At 33.6% G+C, this 26,161-nt stretch overlaps 1 protein-coding gene across 1 annotated transcript in view; it reads left to right on the top strand.

The window, feature by feature from the left end:
* The window catches only part of LOC145671464 (neprilysin-1-like), a 46,034-nt gene that overhangs the window by 15,683 nt on the left and 4,190 nt on the right, over positions 1–26,161 (top strand). The window contains exons 6-8 of the mRNA XM_081740655.1: positions 1,224–1,337; positions 7,189–7,330; positions 23,885–24,002. Coding sequence (XP_081596781.1) covers positions 1,224–1,337; positions 7,189–7,330; positions 23,885–24,002 — 374 coding nt within the window. The remainder of the gene's footprint in view (positions 1–1,223; positions 1,338–7,188; positions 7,331–23,884; positions 24,003–26,161) is intronic.

Consider the following 26,161-nt stretch of genomic DNA (forward strand, 5'->3'; position numbering starts at 1 on the left):
TAAGAGAAAGATCAGTAAAGTTACTAAGAAAAAGGTCAGTAAGACTACCAAGAGAAAGACCAGTAAATCTATTAAAGAAGAGCCAGCAAGGCAACTGGTAGACAGGGCAGTAAAGTTACTAAGAGAAAGGCCATCAAGCTTTTTGAAAGAAAGGAAAGCAAGGCTAGTAAATGGAAGGCCAGCAAAGCTATAAGTCAGGCTATTACAAGATTGTTCCGCACAGGCTAAAGAAAATGCACAAGAATTATTATTCAACGCACTTATACCTTAAATCGAATCTGGAATCATTGAGCTGAGCGAAGCGAAGCTCTTATACTCGGGTTAGCCGTTTGGTTGTCCGCGAACTCCTCCTAGACCGTTTGGCCGATCTCAACCAAACTTAGCACGCTGATAGAGTATGTCGTGCTGAGTGACAACATAGGTCGAAATCAAAAATCCGATGTACCATCGAGGAATAACCACCGAAAAACGCTTCCTCCTAGACCGTTTGGCCGATCTCAACCAAACTTAGCACGCTGATAGAGTATGTAGTGCTGAGTGACAACATAGGTCAAAATCAAAAATCCGATGTACCATCGAGGAATAATTACCGAAAAACGCTTACTCCTAGACCGTTTGGCCGATCTCAACCAAACTTAGCACGCTGATAGAGTATGTCGTGCTGAGTGACAACATAGGTCGAAATCAAAAATCCGATGTACCATCGAGGAATAATCACCGAAAAACGCTTCCTGATTACGTAGTTTAAGCTCGCTCAGCTCATTTCATTGCAATCGGGTATATCCATTGCATTCCTAGTATTTACTGAAGTCATTTATTAAGTTAGACTGACAAGTGAGGTATGAATATAGAATTTATACAGGGATGCGCCAGGTAAAACTGATTGGAAACCTATGCCATATATCCTGCAAATCTTTTTCCACTCATGCTTTGATCTTCTAATCTGTATGATATTCACTTCTAACATAACTACTATGAGCTTACATTGTGTAACTTACATATAAATTAAATACACTGCATTGTGTGTATTCCAATGTCCCAATATGTGTGTCCCAATTATAGTTTAATTATAGTATGCATATTTCCTACAGCAGATTTATGTAAATCCAGTTAAGGTTTGACATCATTGGTCTATTTCAAAACCAGGATGATAATAGAATGATATATAATAGAACTTGTCTTCAGTATTCTAATTTAATAAATATGTGTTCTTTCTCCCTTAGATTGTTTCAACATCCGAGGAAAGACGGGATAAAAATAAGCTGTATAACCCGATGACTGTAGGAAAACTCCAAGCTCTTACAAACAATATTGTAACTACACATTCGTATGCAAAGGTAAATTAATAATCAAACTCGAAAATGTATCAGAATACTTCTACAGTGTTGTCAAGGTTTAACGGGGGGGGAAAAGTCCAAAAATAATAAGAATGGGGCATTCAGACCACAATTGAGGCAAATTCAACTACCAAAGTGATGAGAAAAGAGACAATGTGCAGTATTCAGTTTGTTAATCAAGCCTTAGTCACGAGATTAGTTAGTGTCGTATTAGCTCCACACTAAGGAGGGTGTACGTTTTGTTATTCATAATCTCCTTGGAGTTCAGCTAATAAGTATATTTGGGTATGATTAACTTACATAACCTCAATACCTCGGGTGAGAAAAATAAACGTGGCAACTACGGAAATCTAGACATGAAAAGATATGAAATATGATGTGATTTTTTTTTCTTTGTGGTTTGACATCACAACAACTTATAAATAGTTAATAAATCGGATTATAATTAACATATTCATTTCTGAGGAATGTACACTCTGTTTCAAAAAGAATATACGTATTACGAAGAATTATTTTGTCCAAACTATCGATCGCTGCGCCTCGGCTCGGCTATTGGAGAAACGAATACATAGTCTAGTTCATATTCATAGCTGCTAGACGTAAGTTGTTTCCTGTTTTGCTTGGTAATCGTCATCCGCCTTATGCAGAGCCGTTTTCACGTTAGATTAGCGTCATACTAAAGGCCTGACTACTGCAGGAAACATATGTTAGTCGCAGTCTTTAGTATGGCACTAATAACGCGTCAGAATGACTCTGCATAAGGCCCTATATGTTTACAATGGCTACTCCGCAGCAGAAATCATTTTGTGTTCTCGAGTTTGCGAAGTGCAATTCCGTGATTACAGTGCAAAGACGTTTCAGGTTGAGGTACCAAATTGATCCTCCGAATGGGTGGAACATTCGCAGATGGTATCGACAGTTTGTAGATACAGGATGTGTATCTAAAGGAAAATGTCCTTGCCGCCCTCGTGTTCCTGAAGAAAATGTTGCACGAATTCAAACTGCTTTCCAACGTATTTCTTCAAAATCAACTCGTCGTGCCAGTCGGGAGTTACAAGTGCAAACAACAACAATTTGGCGTGTTTTGAGACGTCGGTTGGTTATGAAGCCGTGCAAGTTACAGCTGTTACAAGCTCTGCGTCCTGATGACAAACGCAAACGTGTGGCATTTTGTAACGAGATTCTGGATGTTATTGACAATGATAACACTTTTGCACAACGCATCGTGTTCAGTCATGAAGCGACTTTCCGTGTTAGTGGTCAGGTAAACAAACAAAATGTTCGAATATGGGGCCTACAGAATCCACATGCAGTCATTGAACATGTACGAGATTCGCCTAAAGTCAATGTGTTTTGTGCGATATTCCGATCATCTGTTTACGGCCCATTCTTCTTTAATGGAAACACGGTTAACAGTCAGCAGTATCTCGCTATATTATAAAACTGGTTATTTCCGAGGCTGCACGAAGAAACTTCAGTTTTCAGCAAGACGGGGAACCCCCTCACTGGAGTCGCCAAGTACGTGAATATCTGAATGAAACTCTAGCGAAGCGTTGGATTGGTCGTCAAGGAGCTGGCGACTTAGCATTCTCAGCTGGCCTCCACGGTCACCGGATTTGAAAACCTGTGACTTCTTCCTGTGGGGTTTCGTTAAAAACAACGTTTATGTACCACCACTCCCACAGAACCTGGAAGAGTTGAAGAACCGGTTCCGTACTGCAATAACATCAGTGACGCAAGACATGCTTGCCCGAGCATGGGAGGAATTTGAGTATCGATGTGATATTGTTCATGTCGCTGATGGAGGACATACTGAACATTTGTAATTTAACTTTGAACTGTAATAGGAACTTGAGAGGTTTGTAAATATGTGTGTAAAATTTCATATTCGTATGTCTTAAAGTTTAATAAATATATGCTTTCGAGATACGTATATTCTTTTTGAAACAGGGTGTATTTATGGCGAGAATAAGTAGAAGTCAATTAATATTAGCGACTATAGAAGGATTATATTATAATTATAAGAGAGCATAATTTGTCGATCAGTTGTATGTATCTCTCAGAAAACTGCAAATTTTCTACTCATCTCTCACAGTTCACTTTAAGAAACAGTTCTGCTATTCTAGAGGACTCGGCTAAATAGCTGATTCATAGATAGTTTACCCGATGAGATGAAAGGAAAGAAAGAAAGACAAGCAATTATTTGACTTTCTATTATCATAATGTAAGTTTGTTGTGACTAAACTATGGTTAAACCAGGGTACCCTCTGTTCTAAATTAATTAGTCACATGTGATTAACTTAATCAACTACTACGTGCTAACCACAGATTCTGAATAAACTTCTGATAACCATACGTTAGCCAAAACCTTAGTATGGCGCTAATCATACGCCAAAACGACTGAGTATAAGACCCATAGGGCGATATTCAGAGAGAATTCGTTAATCGAGGTTTACTGTCAGACTAGTTAGTAAGCATACTAACTCTTTACTAAGGAAGGTACACGTTATGGTATTCAGAGTCTACTTTGAGTACAACTAAAATGTTGATTTGAGTATGATTAACTTATATAACCCCAATGCATCGGGTGAGAAAAATAAATGTGGCAACTACGGAAAAGTAGATGAGCGCATGGGTAGTCTGTAAAAATGAAAATATATGAAATACGAAATACGAAATGTTGTGTCGCACGCTAAACCGTTGGTAAAAGATTAGCCTCTGCTCTAGATTAATTAGCCAAAATGTGATTAACTTCATCAAATACTACGTCATAATCAGAGACTCTGAATACAATTTTGATAACCATTCTTTAGTCAACACCGTAGTATGGCGTAAATCAGACCTCAAAACGACTCTGCATAAGGCCCATAAAGTTTATACGATACACTAAGGTGGATCACCACCCGGAAGTCAGTACATATTTTAGCTCATTGCCTTAACTACTGCGCAATGAAATGTTACATATTATAAATATTGTACTATAAGATAGAGTAATGTTTCAGCTACAGCACAAGACATTGATTCATTTGGTTGTGTCTCCTGATATCGAAAAACGTAACAAATAAAAGAAAATATTTAATTCGTTTTACAATGAGCACACAAGATGGCACTTGCATTAAGATCTTACAAGAAGTGCTCTGTTTTACGAAATGTTTATTTGTACGTGTAAAGTGTTTTAAAGTATCGATCTTATTACGAAATAGATATATTGCTTGACCATTTTTCGTGTTATATTTTATATTTTATTTAAATATTAATTTACATTTAAGGAAATAGATTTTGAGACAAAACTTGCGGAGAACGCCATAATGCGTTGTTGTCAAATTTGTACGTTTACTGTAGCAGTCACAATAAGAAAATTCCTGGATTCTAGCGTTGCAGTTCCAGAAGCGGAACTTAGCTGTGAATTGCGGTAAGGTTCGAAAAATAATTTCTCCGGTAAGTATCTAAACAGAATTCCATGATTATTCCCTTTATTATCTGGCATCAGTAAACACTCGACACTATCTGGCAACGCCATACTATTTAAACAGCGTTTAGCATAGCACTGCGAACCTAATGATCCACCTTAAGTACATGGATCAGTTAACAATTTTTTTCATTATAAGAGTTATTTACAGTAACTGGACATGAATCTTCCATGCTCTGAGAGGAGCTTCAAATAGAAATCTTAAAGATGAAATATGTCCTAAAACACCAAGAGTGGACTTGTGCACTGAATGCGCGATTAGTTAATTGATAAATCTTATTGTGCTCACCACAATGACATGGATAATTGTGAAACCTCATGCACAATTTTCGAGAAAATGCGAAAAAAAACTAGTTTATTGGTAATCCTAAAAAAGGATGCTGTACGATGGTAAGCACTCCACTATTTAGATGAAACTGTTACTGAAAAATATATACACTGATCAAGCATTTCATTATGAGACTAGCAAGACGACAGAGGAGAAAACATAGTTAGTGAGAAATAGCCAGGAATTACGATTATTACCAGGGCCGGATCTAGGGGGGGGGGCAATTCGGGGCATTTGCCCCGGGGCGCAGCTGATTGAGAGTATGTAGTGGGCGCCATTTCGATACAAAATTGGGAGGAAAGGGAGCAGATATACGCCTTTGCCCCGGGCGCAATATTTCGTAGATCCGGCCCTGATTATTACGCTTAAATTTTGAAATGAAATATTTCAGTTTAACGTCCTACGATTGTGCCCTCTTATGGTTTAGGCAAAAGGCAAACGATGACTAAGGGAATGAATGATGACGGAAGAATTAGTGGAATGAAAAGTGGAAGGAAACAATAGTACCCCCGAGAAAAACGCACGGACACGGTGTTATCCACCAGAAACTTACTTAGCCGGATATCGAACCAGACGCACTACGTTCCAGAAGCAAGCGCTCTATCACTGAGCCATCGTAAATTTATGTTTAAGCATAATGTTGTCCAAAAAAATAAGATCTATGTCAATCCGTAGATCACATCGAGCTTAACAAAATGGCGTACTTCAGAGTAAATTTTGATGCGTAGTTTCTGAAATTCTGAAGAAACAAATAATTTTTAGGGCGCTAAGAGAGCATATAATTTGTCACCAGTAATAATTGATAGTTACTATTCTGCTCTAAAAAGATTGTTTATATACTTATGTACTGTATATGTAAAAAAAAAAAAAAACAGTGGGAGGGCAGTGAAATAGTTTTCCGGAATTATGTTCTAGTTTTGGAATTATTGATGCAATCACAGTGAATTTTGTACAGTGTAGTCCTTACGTTTGCCTAGTTATGAATATGACAAGTGTGAATAGTTAATAACAATTAGTGTACGACTAATATAGCTAAACGGAGTAGTATGTGGTGATAAGTTGGTGGAATGTCGCGGCTCAAACAATGCGCCAACATCAAGTTCATGTGCAAATTGGGGATATCTGCTTCACATATTTACTTTGATAACTTTAAAATCAGTTTACGGTATCAGTGCTAAGGTTGGTGTAAAGGGACAAGCTTTGCCGATAGATGTAACTAAAATCTTCGTATCTCTCTGATGTATTTTTTTTTTAACCTTTTACGAAAATTCACGATTTCTCTTACAAGTTTCAGCCTAGAGACTTCAAATTTCTCGAGAAGGAACTTCATAACCTATCGAAGGCAATAATCTGTGCCGATTTTTTTTATTTAGAATTTTCTTCATTGTTGAAACAGTTATATTGTTAAAAGTTTCGATATCCATTTCAACAATCAAGCCATTTCAACAATGAAGAAAATTCTAAATAAAAAAAATCGGCACGGATTGTTGCCTTCGATAGGTCATGAAGTTTCTTCTCTAAAAATTTGAAGTCTCTAGGTTGAAATTTGTAAGAGAAATCGTCAATTTTCGTGAAAGGTAAAAAATACATGAGAGAGAGATACGAAGACTGTAGTGACATCTATCGGCAAAACTTGTCCCTTTAAAACAACCTTCGCCACCGTAGAAGACACCAAAACCAACGCATCGTTTTTTGAACTTCGGAAAATACTAAAAGAGGATTTTCGTCAGTGTTTTCACCAATGGCAGGAGCGATGACGGAAATGTGTATACGTTCCGAAGATGAATACTTTGAAGACGATTAAGAAAATGTGTACTTATATTATGGTAATAAGGAGTCAAAATAACATTTCGGATACTTATATTGTGGCAATAAAGCGCCACAATAAAATTTCGGTAACTTTTTGACTACACTTCGTATTTATCGTTGGTTTCTTACCCTAAAGTTGACGCACCTGCATAATGGACACATTACTTGTAAATTTATTTAAACACACTTCAAATATTCGTAAAAAGATCTTTCAGTAAATTCCGCTAATTGACTCTTTTTTACAGTTTGACTGGCTCACGATTCTGAATCAAATCTTTAGTTTTGATGGAATGATCTTCGATGAAAACGAGATAGTGAATGTCCGTGATATTAAATACTTGGAATATTTGGTGTTCCTCATCGACACAACTTCTCCTAGAACTATAGGTAAGTTGCTTGTTTTTAGTTGAAGACAAATAATCTACTTGAAACATAGGTTTGATGGAAAAATGGAAATGTCTGGTATTTTTCTTTCAACTTACTCATAATGTAATGCAAGAACATCTTTGGCACTAACATTATTCCAATTTTCTTGACAGTACACCAATGTAAATCTTGATCGATTGATATGCCTATTGACGTATAGGTATTCTTTAAGAGAAGGAGAGAATACTACAGTTAATATATATTAAGAACTTTGATTTGACATGGCTTATAAACACTTTTAACCGGATCTATGGAGTTTTTTCTTTCTTTTTTCACAATTATTCAATATATACGACAAATATTACATTATACTAACTGCAACTCTATCCATCACGACTCTGGAACTTACTAAAGAAATAATAAACACTTCTGACCAGAGTATATACACTTGTTTATTAAAAACTAAATTCCAGTGTAACAGTTTCAACAACGTAACGTTGTCTTCATCAGACACTAACTGCACACTCAGGCATCAGCAGTTAGTGTCTGATGAAGACAACGTTACGTTGTTGAAACTGTTACACTGGAATTTAGTTTTTAATAAACAAGTGTATATACTCTGGTCAGAAGTGTTTATTATTTCTATACTAGCTGAAATGACCACTGCGAAATCTACCACCACTTCTGATTTCATTATTAATTCAGAAAATATCACGCCATACAAACCAAACTCCTTCACGTTATGTACATGTGACACTTCTTCTTGTTAAATTCAACAAGTAAGTAGATTAATACCCATCCATGGTCCAACTTTGACCTTGAAAGTACTTATACCCTATGTACATATTGTCGTTGAAGTAATGAATATTTTGATTACTCTAAGTACTCTCATTGAAGTACAAAGGTTCAATTGTAATTGAATTATTACGGCTTTCTTTTTACCGGTACTTTAGGAACAATTACTGACATGTAATTATGCTGTACCGGACTGTAGTCTCATTATTTTGCCTACGTAATAACGACCTACATATTTTTTGTTCACTTTTCTTTTATATGCGTTCCTTTGTACAGCATGTTAAAGTGACAGGATGAATTATTTTGTGATAAAGGTTTGAATATGAAATTAAAGGAAACGGTCGGCTGTGTTTGTACTCCATGTCGATTAATTATTTCTTGTGTACTTTGTAGCATTTTTGAATGTCTAAACAGAGCTCGCCCATGTATAATGATTTTTGCATTTGGTCTTTATAAAGTGATAAGTTGAATGCATTTGTAATGAGGGTGTGAGATAGATCGAATCGGCAGACTTTGTAGTGCTTTGAATTATAGCGACAAATTTAAAGAAAACAACGTTAGTTACTGAAAATAAATTGTTTTGGGTTTAAATGAGAAAATAATGTTAATTTAGTTTTGGGGTATAGTGGACATTCTAATATAAAGGAAGTAATTAATAATGTAAAGAATTCACGCATGGTTCTTGAAGTGTATAATTAATGTCAACCGTTTGATTTTGAAAGACTTTTTGAAACAGAAACGCAACCCTTTAAAGATTAATTGTTTGGGGGAAACAACAGGTAAACACTGCAACGTGACAGGAAAATTAATTCAGAACGAAACACGGAACGCGACAAAGGTTCTTTAAGAAAAGATACCACCATCTGTTTTAACATAAGTGCCCGCAGGGAAGGTTGGGCGACACGGAGGATGTAATATATGAGTCACGGAGAGTGATAGTAATAAAATTGTTCTAGAATTTCGTAGAACTTTTTGGATTTATTTTCGTTGGTATATAAACTTTGATGAAAACCCAGTGGTTACATTTGAAGAAATAAAAGCACGATGCGTTTGAGTTGGTGGATTGTATTCAATAGAAGTTAACAGAGAAGAAGAATTTATCTGTAAGTACTGGCTTTGTTTTTTTCTTGTTTTATGTTTATGTTTTCTTTTTTTTTTTTTTCATATGAGAAGGGACATTGGAAATGAAATACACGTAAAACACTTGTAATTGTTGGAAGTATAAGGGGACGGAAGTGTTTGTTTTTAACGGAAATTGATTGCGGATTTTCCGGCATTGAAAACCATATGACTTGATGTACTTTTGTGGAATTATAAATTAACTAAGGTGTAGTGTAATGTAATATGGAGGCTACAGGGATTCAATATTGGTCATTGCACTTGGATTCGAACCAGGGCTCTCCCACGTGGAAAACCGTACGCTAAATCTTTTGCTCGATGGAGTTTTTACTTATATGGCACTAAAATTGAACACAACCTGTGACGTTGCCGGGAATCGAATCATGATCTTCCGCGCCGAAAGCCAAATACAATAAAAAAAATACCAAGGAATTTTGGATTGTTTGGACCTCTCCGTCAGGACTAGACGCAGTTATTATTTTACATATTAAAACAATAGTTGCATAGACACACAGACAGATAAATTTCATAATAAATATGCGATTATTTTCTTGTTCATAGAATCCTAGCATCTCTTCAGAATATAAGAAGTTAGTGTTACATGAAAAGACCATTAAATGATGGGTGAAACTGATTATTTATGTAATATAGTATTAATTGTTTATTATTTTTGTGTGTGGTATTAACATTTACAGTACGGGAAAGGAACTGGGTAACCTACACCTGCTTTGAATTTTGCTTGTTTTTATCTTTAGTACTATTGATCTGAACATAAGTTTGAATTTCAGTGACGAATAATATTTTTATAATTGTTAGCATATATCAGTGGTTCGCAAACTTTTTCATTTTGAGGCGCATCTAGAAGAATGCTCAGTTTGTGAAATGCAGGAGCTGAATAAATGCTTGGTATGTGATACTTTTGTAATCATTTTATGAGAAAATGTAGATTTTTTCTTATCGTTCCTTGATGGTACAAATAATCGTATTTGATTTGGAGTTTAGCGTCCCTTTTTTAGCACCATAGTTATGTGAGACATGGACCTACTGATTAACGTGGAATTAGAATCCTTGAGCTCCACCAGGGAATTCAATTACCACGCCAAAGGCGCGTACGATAACCACGTAGCCACAAAGAAGATTTATTCGTGTTTAAAACTGTTACGTGAACTAAAACACGGTATATCCACCTCGTGATTTACAGCGGTCGTAAATTAATAGATAGGATTTTTGTGTTGTAAATGGAAGGAGAGTATTTGAAAATGTTATTTTGCTCAAAGTCACGTCTCAGTTTCATTAATTGAATGCCGGACAAGCACCTTTTGTAGGTATAGAGCATATGGTTTTTCACTTTAACCCCCTAGGCTTACACTTCCTTGCTATGAAAGATGCGAAAATAGTTTAAAAAGTAAAACGATTACTATTGTTTATATGAAAAAAGCACCGTGAATCAAACTTGGACCTACATGTACGAAAAGCGCCCTGTTAGCCATTAAATTATCGGAATATATTAGACAGTATGGAGAACAAGAATTCGTACCAAGAATGTAATTTTACGTGCGTATGTGACATACAGGCTGGGACGTTTTTATACTAACATTATCAGTGAGATTATTTTGTTTCGCTAGTATTATATATCTAGGTTTTAGGGTAAAGTAGACGGATGGAAGCGAATACTTATAAGTAATTTATGAAGGGAAGAAATAATAGTGGTAGAGGGAAACAGACATAATGTTTCTTCGGATGAAAGGAAGACATTTCGTATGAGACATAACCATACTATTTTATCGAGGCATTAGGTCATAGATTTTTTAGATCAAGAATTTTTTAGATGGGGATAATGTAAAAGTAATTCGAACATGATACGGTATTAGTTAACGAAGAATCTTCTTCATTGAAATTTTGTGTATGTAATTAGTACACAGTACTAATACTGCGTACTGCAGTGTGCTAAAATGAACTGAGAACAATAAATTGTCTAATATTAATTACGTTGATTGCATGGTTTAAAGGCACTTTTTAAATATAGAAAACATATTTGTTTCTCGCCGAGCGACTTGGTATGAGAAGTGACTAGTAAGAGGAGATATATATGTAATAACACGTAGTGTACGTCAGGGACAACTTGGAGTCATCTAAACAAGGTAGGTAGCGTCATCTTTTTGTTACGGAATATGAGAGATAAATGTTTATTCGGCAGCGCAGGTAACGGCATTTAATAGTGTGATTAATGTACTTATTATTAGAATTAGCCTTATATACTAATTATAGTATTTAAGTTTATGGCAAGATTTACTAGCTTTGAAATTCTGTAGGTCCGCAAATTTCCTGTACACTAGCGTCATGTTTGCCGTCAGATACGAGGCAGCGCAGATAATAACAACTATTGGCTTAACCTTCCTATTAGAAATTACCGTGACTGAGTTACTGAGACGCCTTGCTGTTACAATAAGGATAGTAGTTTTAAATCGGTAGCAATATCTATTGTATAAAAGCTGCCAGTTATACAGGCAGGGCATATAGTGAAGTCTATTAATGTGATATACAGACTGAGACATGCTGTTTATTATTAGGATAACAACATGGTGCACCGTGGTAAATAGAAAAACTGTTTAGAATTTGTCCGACATGCTTGACATATTTTGCATTATCATCAGGGTAACAGAGTTGCCAACTTAGCATAAAGTTTTATCATTTTTTTTGAAACAGAAGGTTATTTTGATGATTGAAATAATAAACTAACTAACTAACTAACTCTATGGCCTATGAAACCCGGAGGTTCAATGCCGCGTTCAGAAAAGCTCTCCATTGACTTCTATCCTTAGCTAACTGGATCCCATTTTCTACTTTGTGCGAAATAGATCTTAATATTGTCCTCCCATCTTTGCCTAGGTCTTCCTAATGGTCGTTTTTCGATTAGTCTTCCAGTTAAGACTTTGAAAGCGTTCCTACTTTCTTCCATTCTAGCTACATGACCCGCCCACCTAAGCCTCCTAGACTTAATGACCCTAACAATGTTGGGTAGACCATAAAAATTATGTAGTTCCTCGTTATGAAGTTTCCGCCATTCCCCATTCCCGTTCCTCTTGGGTCCGAATATTCGTCTCAGGATCTTGTTCTCAAATACTTTCAGTCTATGTTTTTCCCTCAGAGTAAGTGGCCATGCTTCGCAGCCATACAGATCAACAGGCATAATTATCGTTTTGTATATTTTAAGCTTCAATTTTCTCGACAGAATTCGCGACGACAAGAGATTTTGAACCAAATAGTAACACGAATTCCCTGCTTTCAGTAAACATTTAATTTCTTCGTGAATATGATTTTCCTCTGTTAATATTGATCCTAGATATTTGAAACTATCCACTTTATCAAAAGTATTATTTAATATTTTAACGCATCTATAATTTGCTGTATTCCGGTCCCGACGCACTTCCATGTATTTAGTTTTCTCTGCATTTACTTCTAAACCTATGTCCCTGCAAGCGTTCAATAAGATGATGATTGAAATTAATTGCGAAAAATAAATATATACATTACTAAGTATGTGATAAGACACAAATTGCTTTGAAATCACTTATTGTTGAAGTTACAAATGAGAGGAGATAATTTAAATAACATGTAACAGTAAGGGAAGTGATGAGTCGTACCTTAAAATCCTTGAATATTAGAACACACTTGAAGTTCGCAACAACTGTGGCATACAGAATTTAGCTTACAAAAGATAGATTGATGTTTTATACATATATGTGTCTATCTATTCTCTGTGGATACATTTTCTAAAGCGCAACTGTACAATAAAATCTTCAAGTTTTATTCTTACGTTTATGATTTGTGGGACATTTGAGAATTAAAATAAACAGTTGAGGAGCACACGTCATCACAAAAACCATTTGATGTATACTAGTATGGAAGCAGGTGGGTCCCACGTACTAGGGTTGAGTGCTCTACTATTTAGCCAATACAGCCTCTTCAATTGATCGAAGAAATCGATCCCCTCTTTTCCGTTATTTTTCTTTTGAAAGAGGCATAGTAATAATTCTGCTTGCACAATTTTGGAGGGCACTAAATTAAAAATACCGATAGGAGGTATTGTTGGATATACTTTTTTTTCTAATTATTGAACACATATATAATACATAATTATACTAAAAAAAGCTTAAGATATTCGAATTAATTCACTATATTTTCTATTATTTCAGTTGCATATTTTACACTTTTTTACTATAATTCTCGTATAAGCGTTGTCCATTGCAATTACAAATGACTAGATTTTCATACATAGGTAATAATAACATTGCAAACGTGGAATAAAAGCAAGGATAGAAATGGCAAAAAACCCTTTAGGAGGAAGTTTATTCTGTGTTTCCGTGAATAAAGAGAAATGATTCGTGTAGTATGTAAACAAGTACGTGAAAGAGAGTACAAGGTTGAAACTATGGGTGTGGAGAAGAATGAAGAGCATTAGGTCGCGAACCAGGCAGTTTCAGAAAAGAAACTGTTTGAAAGAAACTATAATAAGAGACTGTATAATGCCAGGGAAGAGAGAATGTCATACGCTATATCGTTGCGAAAGTCGACGAGAACAACATGATAGGTTACGGGAAAGAAAATCTTAAGATGAACGTAGTGAGATGAAAACTTTTATAGTGTGAGATAATTTATATATTGAAAGATGACCAGATCATTGACGCACAATGTTATCAATTGGTCCATAATATATTTGCATAGAGAAATGGAAAGCATTGGTGAACGTTTCGCTAATGTCGAGATTCTTTCTTACTTCTTACCATCTTCATGTAAATTGACATGATATTATACATAGAATATATAAGATCGTTTTACTTTCTCATTCTTTATCCTTTCGTCTTTAATCTTTACTAATTATGTGTTACTGTGTGAATCTGATATTGAAGATTGCGTTCCCTTCTCTGTCTTCGTCTTTTTCAGTTACGTTGATATTGTTGTTTTATTGCGTATCTTGCAAATGTCCTGTCCTGGAATTCCTTTGGAAGCTAATTCCTTCAGTTCTATGCATTGCACCTCTTTCTTCACATACTCTAATTCTTATGCTTACATATTCGTTTATTTTCTGATTAGTTGTAGAACAGTTTCGTTTCTTATTAGATAATTCCATTATAATGATTGATTACCTCACTTTATTTTTCCTTGCTCTTTAGCATATCATGAGCATATGAATAGCATTTTAATTGTCTTGTATACCTTTTATTAGGAATATTATTGCTACTATATATATTCTCTTCATGATTACATTTCTATGGTTGAACTTTATAACATTTTAATATATCTTGTATAAATTTGACTGCTATGCTTTTCTTTTAACACTATTTTATGGTAATCTTATAAAATATATGTACTGAAAATAAGAATAGTATATTCTTGTGCAATAATTGTTAGAAAAAATATTACATTCATACATTCTTAGGAGATACATTTATTCATAGAAATGTATCTATATGCTTAAAATGTTTTACTCTTATAGCTCAAAATTGTATTTATTACCACATCTAACATTAATATTGCTATTATTACTACTATTATCTGAATTATGAAAAGTGTTTTACCGAAACATGTGATTGAGTAATTACTACAAAGGTAATTATGTTTGGAGTAATCTATATAACATGCTGAAATAAGTCATAATTTAAACAATGAACTAAATAAGGCGATAAACTTGTTTGATAGTCTACTACACACTACAAAGACCAAGAAAATGACTTAAATGTTATTTAAGCGTAAACAATAATTCGATAAAATAAAGCTCAGAAATTAAGATAATGTTTTACTTATATATATCTTTAACTTGCATAATAGTGAGAAAATCTAATGACTAAGAGAAAATTAACGATTTCTCATATGGAGAAAAGAGAACATCATTATGATCTAAGGAAGAATCTGTTACATAATTAATTGGAACTTCCAAAACACTGCCTTCTAGTTGCACAAACTATATATCAGAAACTAGTAGTAATGTTTCTGCTTTCGAATTCATTTCTTCAGTGCTCTTTACTTTAATCTTGAGTAAAACTAAAATATACTTTGATGATTACACTGAGAACCATATAAAGTAGTGAATTAATTGTAGCTGAATTAATAGTTTGTCTGACTTACCTATAACCGAATCTTTTCACCATTGTCCATAGGATTACTAAACAGTTAAATATGAACACCCGAATCTTAACTGAGAAGAAAGAGAAGAGGGATAGACTGTGGAATAGAACTTAGAAATTTATTTTTTGATGATAAATAAATAAAATTAAGGTAGAGACAAATATAGATAATTGTAATTTAAATACAACATGAAGTCATAAAACTTTCTTTGAATCTATTACAGTGTTGCACAACAGATATTCGATTGCTGCATTTTACAACAAGTTTACGTTTCAGCATAGTTTGACTAAATTGATCGGTAAGTAACAGTACTGATACTTTTATTTTGTACAATTTACAAATGAAATATATCAACGGAAAATTGTGTCAAAAGTGCAAAGCCATAGATAAATGATAAAAAATTATTTTTCTTCCAATTTACTAGTTTTTTAGCGTCTGTAGCAACACTATGAACTTAAGTCTTAACATTTAACTAAATGTCTTTAATTCCTAGTCTTTACTGGTTAATTTCTTTCCGAAATAACTATTACATCATTTCAATTCAAGTAATATTCCCAATGTGGTTGCGAACTTAATTATATTCCTATTTTTCCGTAATTTCAAAACACATGAAAACTCTTTCGATTTTGAAGACAATACAAAATTACTTATATTTAAAAATGAATGCGTTAACTTGCCGATAAGATTTGTCTAAGAACATGTAATGTAGTTAAACTTTTTGGTTAAAATAGTTTCAAGTATTATTTTCTAAAAACGAAATTTAACAATTTGTCTTTTCATTCAGCTGATTTATAATATTTTTCTTGTTATACTAATTACTATTATTATTTGTTCTTAGTGTCAATTTCTTGTGTGCAATAAAGGTCATAATTTTCTATTTTAACTTTTAACTTTTCTGTTTTTTACTTTTAACATTTTTCTTTTTTTCTTTTTATATTTTTTTGTCTTTTTAACTTTCCTGTTTAAAGTTTTTAACATTTTAGTAGTTACTTTTCGTTTGAACATTTTTCATCTCAACTTTTTAATCTTTCCTATTAAACTTTACATTTTAGTACTCACTTTTCGTTTGAATATTTCACGTTTTAACTTTTGTTTTAACATTTTTCTTTTTTTAACTTCTTGTTTTCAATTATTAAACTTAAAATTTTTAAACTTAATTTTTTTAGTAATTACTGTTTTGTTTGAACATTTTATCATGTTTTAACTTTTAAAACTTTTTTTACTTTTTTGTCTTTACACTTTGTTTTTTTTTGTTTTCACGTTTTTAAGTTTTCTGTTTAAACTTTATAACATTTTTAGTAGTCGCTCTTCGTTGTATTACAATATGCGTTAATTTTTCTAAGTGTAATGTGAAAAATTTTTCAGTAACTTTTATTGTTACAACGATGACAAAAATTTTCTACTATCGTTTGTGTAGTCAACTTTGGTCACTACAGTTAGCCATAACTTATATTTTGTTAGTATTAAACTGTTTGTTTTATTTTGGTTGAAGTTCAGTAATCTTTATATTTATAAAACTGTAAAATTTACAATTTTTTTAATGTACGTTTAATTTTCATTCGTGTAGTGTTTTGTTTATAATAGAGTAAAACATTTTTCTATAAAATCAGAAACATTTTTACGGAAAAACCGATTATAGAGTATTACAAATACAATTTTTTTGTCTTTATAAACACATGAAACTACAAATAAAATGTATTAATCAATTTGAACTATTATTAATTTAAATTGAAAATGCTGTTATTATAATTAAATTTAAAAAATGAGAAATACTAATTAGGAATATGTCAAGTGTTTTTTCTCTATATTACATATTTATTGTGCATATAACATTTTTACGGGAACGAATACGTTATAATTTATCGGAAATCACGGGTCCGTTTCCCGATACTTTTATTATCTTCGGTAAACTTCAACTACTTTGACTTGTAAACTTTGTATTTAAAACATTACCTTCGGTAATAACTTTCCTTTTTGAAATTTTGTATCTTCGCTTCGTTAATGTTTGTTTTGACTTCGGGAATGTTCGGGTTTTCACTTCGGATATGTTCGGGTTTTCACTTCGGGTATGTTCGGGTTTTGACTTCGGGAATATTCGGGTTTTCACTTCGGGTATGTTCGGGTTTTGAATTCGGGAATGTTCGGTTATTTTCGGGTTCTTGTGAGTATAAAAGGGACACATCTCTGCCGAAATTTTAGTATACGTTTGCTCTTCAAAGTAATATCTACTATTCATTCCTTGTGATATTTTGTAATTCACCGAACGTCAAAGTTACCCTTTATCGGCAAGTTCAGGAACATTTTCCGATACTTCAGTCATCCTCGGTAAATAACTCATTTTCTATCGTAAAACTTTCACTGATACTCTGTCAATGTACAGTCTTGTTACGCTTAAATTCAGCTGATACAGTGTTTAGCTTAAATTCTACACGTAAATCAGAAATCTAATATAACAAGATAAAGCAGATACAGTAATTAAGAGAATTGACTTAAATTAGTGTCTATGTTAATGTTCTGATTAAACGCTATTATTATGTAGCGACAACAACAAATTATTTGTTTTTTTTCTTATTAGATTCCCTGTCGTTATGAGTCATTACTAGTCAAGAGTGAGCCTTTCAGTTCAATATCAAGTATTAATGTAAATTATTGTTTGATATTTTAGACATACATTTCTATTTTGCATCAAATCTTATACTTGATTAAAATTACAAATATTTCCATTTTGTATTAAATATTTCATTTACCAATACTGTTCTAACTTTGTAATTATCATTACGAATTTGATAAATATTTTGATTAATATAGCATATATTACTCGCTTATCATTTGTTTTGAAATATTGTTCTTAAGTGATTAATTTATTCTTACAGATGGACGCCATTCGTACAATCAATACCATATTGGATTTCATAGAGGCTCGAGACTACTTTGACGCTGAAGAGGTCTTTTTCTCTTGGGAAATTGTGACGCGATGCCATGCCACTGGTGTTAGAGTTGACAATCTTAAATATTTTAAATTGCGGCGTGCGTTATATATTCACTACTATGAAACTCAAGATGTCGTCCTCAACAGTTGTAAGACTGCAAAAGATATAATTGATTTGCACGAGGCAGGATTTTTTAAACATGGAGAAATAAGGGAACAGGCGCGTGAAAGGGTAATGCAATTGATATCGGATGATAAAATTTCTGGTTTAACTCTATCCGACTTCGTTGAATATATGAGGGACACTGTGAATTCGCCTAGTCCTACATCAGATACAGTATTTTTTGGTACGATTCCATCAACATCTTCATTGTACGGTACTGGTGGTAAACAATCTGACTTTCATGTTGTCAAAATTACCTCTAAGCATTACTCCTACTTTGGTTTACAAGGAAAAGAAGTGACGATTCGGCGTGATGATGAAGGAATCACAGACCCTGAAACGCATATTAGAAATCTATTTGATTTCGTTATAGACAATACCCTTAGTGACGTTGACAATGATACGTATGTAGGCATAACTATTGAAAGTTCTGCTTGTAATCTAAACAAACCCATATACATGTCATGGCGTCCAAAAGCGCAACTGAACCCTGATGTTCTCTTCTCTATAGTGGAGAACACGTTAAACAGTAACGAAGAGTTTCTTTTCGCAAATGAAGTTACTTTCAAAGTACATATCGTTGATCCTCGTAAAGGAAGAGGACGAACACGTGACAATAAGAAATATACCGATTTAATTACTTTCCTAGAACAAAATGTGATACCTGTGAAAAAAGATGTGTACTGTCTTCCCAAGAGCATTATTCTTGGGAAGGCTAAAGCCGATCATAATCATAAACAATTGTATCGTCTTAAGTCTAACCCAAAACGTTTGATGAAACAAGCAGTAGATTTGTGTTCCACTGTAGATATAGATATTGTGAATAAGAATGGGTGTACTTTGGATGACGTGAAGAAAATTCAAAATCATCTGTTACCTGAATACCAAATTATAGTCTATGAGAAAAATGCTATGACGCGTGAATTTAATGTATTATATCCCGGAATACACGCTGGAAAGCAAATTTATATTTTATACGAAGATCAACATTATCAGTTGATTACAAATATCAGATCACTCTTGGGGAAACGAGGATACTGTCATCATTGTTTGGAAGCTTATCATCATATACAAGATCACAAATGTGTATTCAAGTGCACTTACTGTGAGAAATATCATGAAGTACCTTCATCAGACAATATAAAACGCGAATGTACAGATTGTTACAGACTATTTCCTACGGAAGAATGCTATATAAATCATAAAAGTGTAACAGAAAATGGGAAGAGTGTATGTAACAACGTCAAAGTTTGTGTTAAATGTTGTGTTTTATATGATATTCGGCGACGAAAATCTGCACACCAATGTGATGAACGATTTTGTAAAACGTGCTATAATCATGTCGAGCGCGATCACGTATGTTTCGTTCAAAAAGCAACACCATCTCATGTAAACGCATTTTTGTATATTATATTTGATGTAGAGACGATGTTACTCGGTAAGAATGATCGTGATGAACAAGAACATACTGTTACTTTAGTACATGTAATGCATCTTTGTTCAAATTGCAAGAGCAAATCCTTAGATGATCCATGCGTAAAATGCGGAAATAAAGATGGAAACCGCGAGTTTTCCTTTAAGAGCATGGAAGACTTTATACGTCACGTGCTGATGGATCGGTCCTCTTTTAAATCGATCGTAGCATTATCTCATAACGGCAGTAAGTATGATATGATTTTCGCGGCTAAGACATTGATTGAAAGTCAAAATCTTTCACCTTTCATAATAGCACAGGGACACAAAATTATTGAGATGAGATTATCAAATAAAATTATTTCTAGAGATACTTTCCTGTATATGGGTATCAAATTATCTGCACTCCCAAAGACATTAGGCTTAAATCAAAACTTAAAGAAGGGATATTTTCCATACCTATTTAATACAGAGGAAAACCAAAATTATGTAGGAAAGATTCCTGAGTTACATTACTTTGACCCAGATTCACGAAGTCCTGAAGAACGCAAAGAATTAATAAGTTGGCACAAAGAATGTATAGAAAACAACATGCAGTACGATCTGCAAAAGGAAATGTTCGATTACTGCCGGAATGACGTTAAAATCTTAGCGGAGGCAGTGATTAAGTTCTCTGATTTAATTGAAGAGAAAACTGGTGGTCTCCAGTGCTTTATCTCTGCCAGTACTATTGCAAGTACTTCAATGTTAACTTATCGTTCATTGCATCTACCGGAAAATACTATTCCAATTATTCCACCCCTTGGATTTGATCATCGTGATCGACAAAGCTTAAAGGCATTGCAGTGGTTACGATATATGGAACGTACCAGAGGTGCGAAAATCGAATATTCCGCAAATGGATTGGAAAGACGTTTCGGTAAATACAAAGTCGATGGGTACGAGAGTAAAACAAACACAGTGTTTGAATTTCATGGATGTTTTTGGCATGGTTGTAAAATTTGTTATGTTAATCTTCGTCATACAAGTCTTGATTCATCTTCAAATCATCGTACAACCATGCAAGATCGATATGAATCAACGATCACAAAAATCGAGTACTTGAAAAAACGAAAATTTAATGTTATTGAAATATGGGAATGTGAATGGGACGCCAAAATAAAATCAGACAAAACAATACAAGATTTTATTAAAGATCAATGTGATGATCTTGTTGATCATCTCGTCCCTAAAGAAAGTTTTCACGGTGGCCGTGTAGAATGCTATAAGGCACTGCATGAATGTAATGATGATGAAACTATCTCTTACCTAGATGTTACTAGTCTTTACCCTTGGGTAATGGCTCGTAAGCCTCTCCCAATAGGTAAGCCAAACATTCACAAGGGACCATTTTTTCGAGACATTGAGAAGATCCATGGTCTTGTAAAGTGTACTGTTCTTCCACCATCCGATTTGTATTTTCCAATCCTCCCTTACACATGGAATGGAAAATTATTATTTGGTTTATGTCGATCATGCATGCAGGAGAATAATATTGACGAATGTATACATTGTGAAAGTGATCGTGCCATTACGAGTACGTTTTGTACCCCTGAATTACATAAAGCAATGAAATGCGGATACAAAATACTGAAAATAAAAGAAATTTGGGAATTTGAGCTTATGGGGTCTGAAGATGGGCATTCAAATAGTTTGTTTCGTAATTATGTAAATACATTCCTTCAAATGAAACAGGAAGCTTCAGGCTTTCCTGCAGAATGCACTACAAAAGAAAAACAGGAAAAGTACATTAAAGAATATTTCAGATATGAAGGAATACAGTTAAATTATGAAAACATAGAGTATAATCCCGGATTAAGGTATATTTCGAAAATATTTTTGAATTCACTCTATGGAAAGTGGGGGCAAAGAACAGATCTTTCACAATCTATAATTGTCGATACTCCCGAAAAATTTATGTCGTATCTATATGCGCCACAATATGAGGTGCAGTCTGTAATACCTATAGGAGAGAAACATTTAATTGTAACATATAAAGACAAAGAAAATGAAAACAAACCGAACAAATTTTCCAATGTTGTGCTTGCAGCATTCATAACATCATGGGCAAGGCTTAAACTTCACGACCTTTTGACCTCCGTTGGACAAGACCACATACTGTACTGTGACACAGACAGTATTATATTTGTTCAACCACGACATGAGAAATCCAAACTTAGAATAGGGTCTTACTTAGGAGAATTAACAAACGAGGTTCCAGAAGGATGGGAAATAGATGTCTTTATAGGGTGTGGAGCAAAGAATTATGCATACAGAATGAAAAACAATCACACTGGAGAGTTCGATTACGTGCATAAAATTAGAGGAATTACTTTAGATTCTAGGGCACGTCAAGTAATTACCTTTGAGCATTATTATAATTTAGTAAAGGAAAAAATTGAAAGTAAAACATTGTTAAATCCACGTAAAATTACTCGTAAGCCTGGATTTATTATAGTTACAAGACCTGAAACTAAAATGCATAGAGTAGTAAACAACAAGAGACGCCGATTAAATCCCCACAGTAAAACAAACTATAGAACATTACCCTATGGATACCGAAGTTAAAGTCTTGCTCAGTGAGTCATAATGCATGCATGTATGTTAATTTTAATCTAAAATCATTGAAAATATAATTTTAGTAAAAAAGGTAAACGTTTGTGAAAATCATACCTGTTGATTCAACTCAATAGTATTTTGTGTATAGTACATTATAAATTACCTGAACATTGATATGTATTAAAATAATGTGATTGTATCATATCAATTATTACTCAAGTGTACAACAGTATTTTATGTATATAAATATTATCTTGATTACCGAATGTATGTACCTTACATTGTACTCATAATGGTATTGTACAATATTAATTAGTTATATGTATTTAATAAATGTATATCATGCTATATAAGAGTCAGTGTATGAATAACTAGATATGTAACACCTTTTTACTTTCTAACAATATAATTTCAATAAAAAAACGTACCTTGTAAAATTTTTTATTTATTTCAACCTCATAATACTCAAACATATATATGAATTTTAAAATCATATGCTAAATCTGTATATAAAGTAGGAATAATTCATCATAAATACTATATTTTTCATAAAAGAGGTCAACATCACGCTAAATAATTGTGAATTTACGTAAAGATCATACAAAATACGATAATTTCTACCAAACAATTACAAAGAAGAATAATTAATATTTCTTACAAATCAATTTCATATATAAATATAAGAGAGTACGAAGCGGTTAAACTAAGCAGGTTTGGTCATAAAAAAAATCATCACTCTCAAATATGAAAGTTCCGCGCGGCACATCCGGAAAGGGTGAGTATGAAAGGTAAGTAAGCTTTACACATACATTATTATCAAGAATACTATCATACCTAACGTAATATCGTAACTTTGATTCAAATAGAGGGTATATTACAACACTTTCATACTTTAATTACAGTCCGACAATGGAATTTCATACGCGGAATGCTAAGTTATAGACAAGTAATGAGAGTGTATATCTTCAAGGTTACATACATACAAAAAGTAACACAGTAATGAATCTGTTAGTACAAAAACTAAATATTTCCAATGATACATACGCGAAGTAATGAGTACAGTTCGGTACAGCATAATTACATGTCAGTTATTGTACCTAAAGTACCGGTAAAAAAAAAGCCGTAATAATTCAATTACAATTGACCCTTTGTACTTCAATGAGAGTACTTAGAGTAATTACAATATTCATTACTTCAACGACAATATGTACATAGAGTATAAGTACTTTCAAGGTCAAAGTTGGACCATGGATGGGTATTAATCTACTCAAGTAGTTTTGAACGACTTCTGTTTTTATTGTTGACTGTAATTTCCTCTTAACCCAGTTCTTATATGTATTCAAGAAATCTTGATGAAGATAGAAGCCAACATACGGAAGGAGATATTACAATTGTCATATTGTTAATTTTACTTACTTATTTTTTTTTTCAGCCAACTTGCTGGTTTGGACTGTATTGAGAGAATACCTGACTGATACTACACAGCGAATGAGAAATATCTCATTTGAATTTGATCGAGTCTTACTGGGTACTGAAGCTCCGACTCCTAGGTAGGTACGTCCTTTAAACTTTAGAGAGGAACACAAACTTACTTTTAAACCATAAATATTTCGCCAATTAAACCAATTAATATATATGATATATATATATATATATATATATATATATATCGAAAACTTGACTGGGATGTTTAGCGTACAGAAGACATAACAGGAAACACATATAGCCAAAACTATAGATTCATGTTTGGTTAGTAAGTTTACTTAAGATCCAAATTAAATATTGTATTTATTTACTTATTTTACTATTCATTTCATATTTCATTAAATAATAATAATAATAATAATAATAATAATAATAATAATAATAATAATAATAATAATAATAATAATAATAATAATAACGTATAAGGGTACACACTTTATAGTATACACATATTTATCAAACTCGTATACAAAATACTTGCTTCAGAAATATATTAATATTGGCTTTCAGTAAGAATCCATCCCTTTGTCGTTAACTAACAGGGCTCAAGTGTCTAAATTCGCTCTGAATAGCCTCAGAGCAGAGCATTAACATTCTCGTCGCAACGTAATATCCTTCGTCCTTGTGTTCTGTTACCTGCACTTCACTTCATCACTTACATTACGTCAACCTTCTTATGTATGCGTAAATAATTATACAATAAATAAATATAATCCTGATACCCATCTCCAAATAGACCTAGGTATACAGGTCATCCTCATGGCCAGTAGCGTACGCAGGAATTTATTTCGGGAGGGGTCCAAACCAGGGGCGGATCCAGGACCGACTTCTGGGGGGGCGGTAGGTTGTCATACTGCTACTTTTAAGGGCTCCAAACTCTGGGATGGGTTATATATATATATATATATATATATATATATATATATATATATATATATATATAATAAAGTTTCCTCTTCTGGGGGGGCGATTGCCCCGATCGCCCCCCTGGATCCGCCCCTGGTCCAAACTCAATATGAGAATATTTTATATTAAAATTCATAAAATTGCCCCTAATATTAGGCTAAATTTACACAAAAGTAGAAATTTCGGGGGGGGTCCGCAAACGCAGGACCCACCCCTGCGTACATTCCTGCTCATGGCCTCAGAGAAAGTGTTACCTGCTGCGGTCCGCCCATCTTCGGATAGGAATGAAACTATACTTTTAAAAAATAGTAAGAAATATCACACCATACTTATTTATTTCTTTTCTAAACATACATTTAAAAAAAAAGTTATATGCATCATTCCAATATATCTTTATTGATCTACGAGGCATATTCGTAAAGTAATGTTACTAGCCCTATAGGTGGATAGGAATATTTTCGTGTGTAAGTTGGCTATACTGGCTTTCACTGTCAGCCTTCCGCTTCCCTCTTGGGGCTGTTCGTCATTGCTACGTTTAGCCTAGTTTTCAAGTAATGTGTGTTTACAATACCTGCTCTGATTTAGAATTCTGCAAATGTGAAGTATACTCCACCATACGTCTTTTACAAACATAAGGTTAGCGAGCAGTGAATATTCACAAAATCACTTGTTCCCGTTTATAGAAGCATTTTGCTGGCTAACACTTCCACGATGATGAAGAGGTCAAGAACGAAGTTGAAATGTGGTTCCAGCAGAAAACGCTAGAATTCTATGACTGTGCGGTAAAGAAGTTCGTACACCGACTCAACAGGTATTCGGGCATTAGCGGGAATTGTGTCGAAAAATAACCTTTGTATCACTAAATAGGTTGCAACAGACATTTTTCATTTTTTTCGTTTTTTTTTTTTTTAAATGAATGCTAGTTATTGTAACCTTCCTTTCCGAAACCGCCTCGTATTTTTAAGTCTTGCCGTGAATCGTTTAATCGCAATCCATTTAAGAAGTATATCATAGTATTACTCTTTTGTTTTTCGCTTTACAGCTTCAATAAAATATAAAATAAATAAATTATGTATGATATAATTTAATATCCTTTAATTATTCCCTTAACCCTCGGACTACCAACGGGGGAAGGGGGTTACTTTATGCTCACCACAGTATTTTTTTGTAATTACTCTTTTAATCGTTTCTTGAAAATTGTAAGAAAATACGTTATTGCTCAACATGTATAGCTAAAGCGTATACCTTACTGTGGTTCAAATTGAACGTTTGTGTGTCTCATAAAATGTGCTATTTTAAGTTGGTAGGCACAAAGTAC

This window comes from Thermobia domestica, chromosome 15, assembly GCF_964235325.1.
Source record: "Thermobia domestica chromosome 15, izTheDome1.hap1.1, whole genome shotgun sequence".
NCBI lineage: Eukaryota > Metazoa > Arthropoda > Insecta > Zygentoma > Lepismatidae > Thermobia > Thermobia domestica.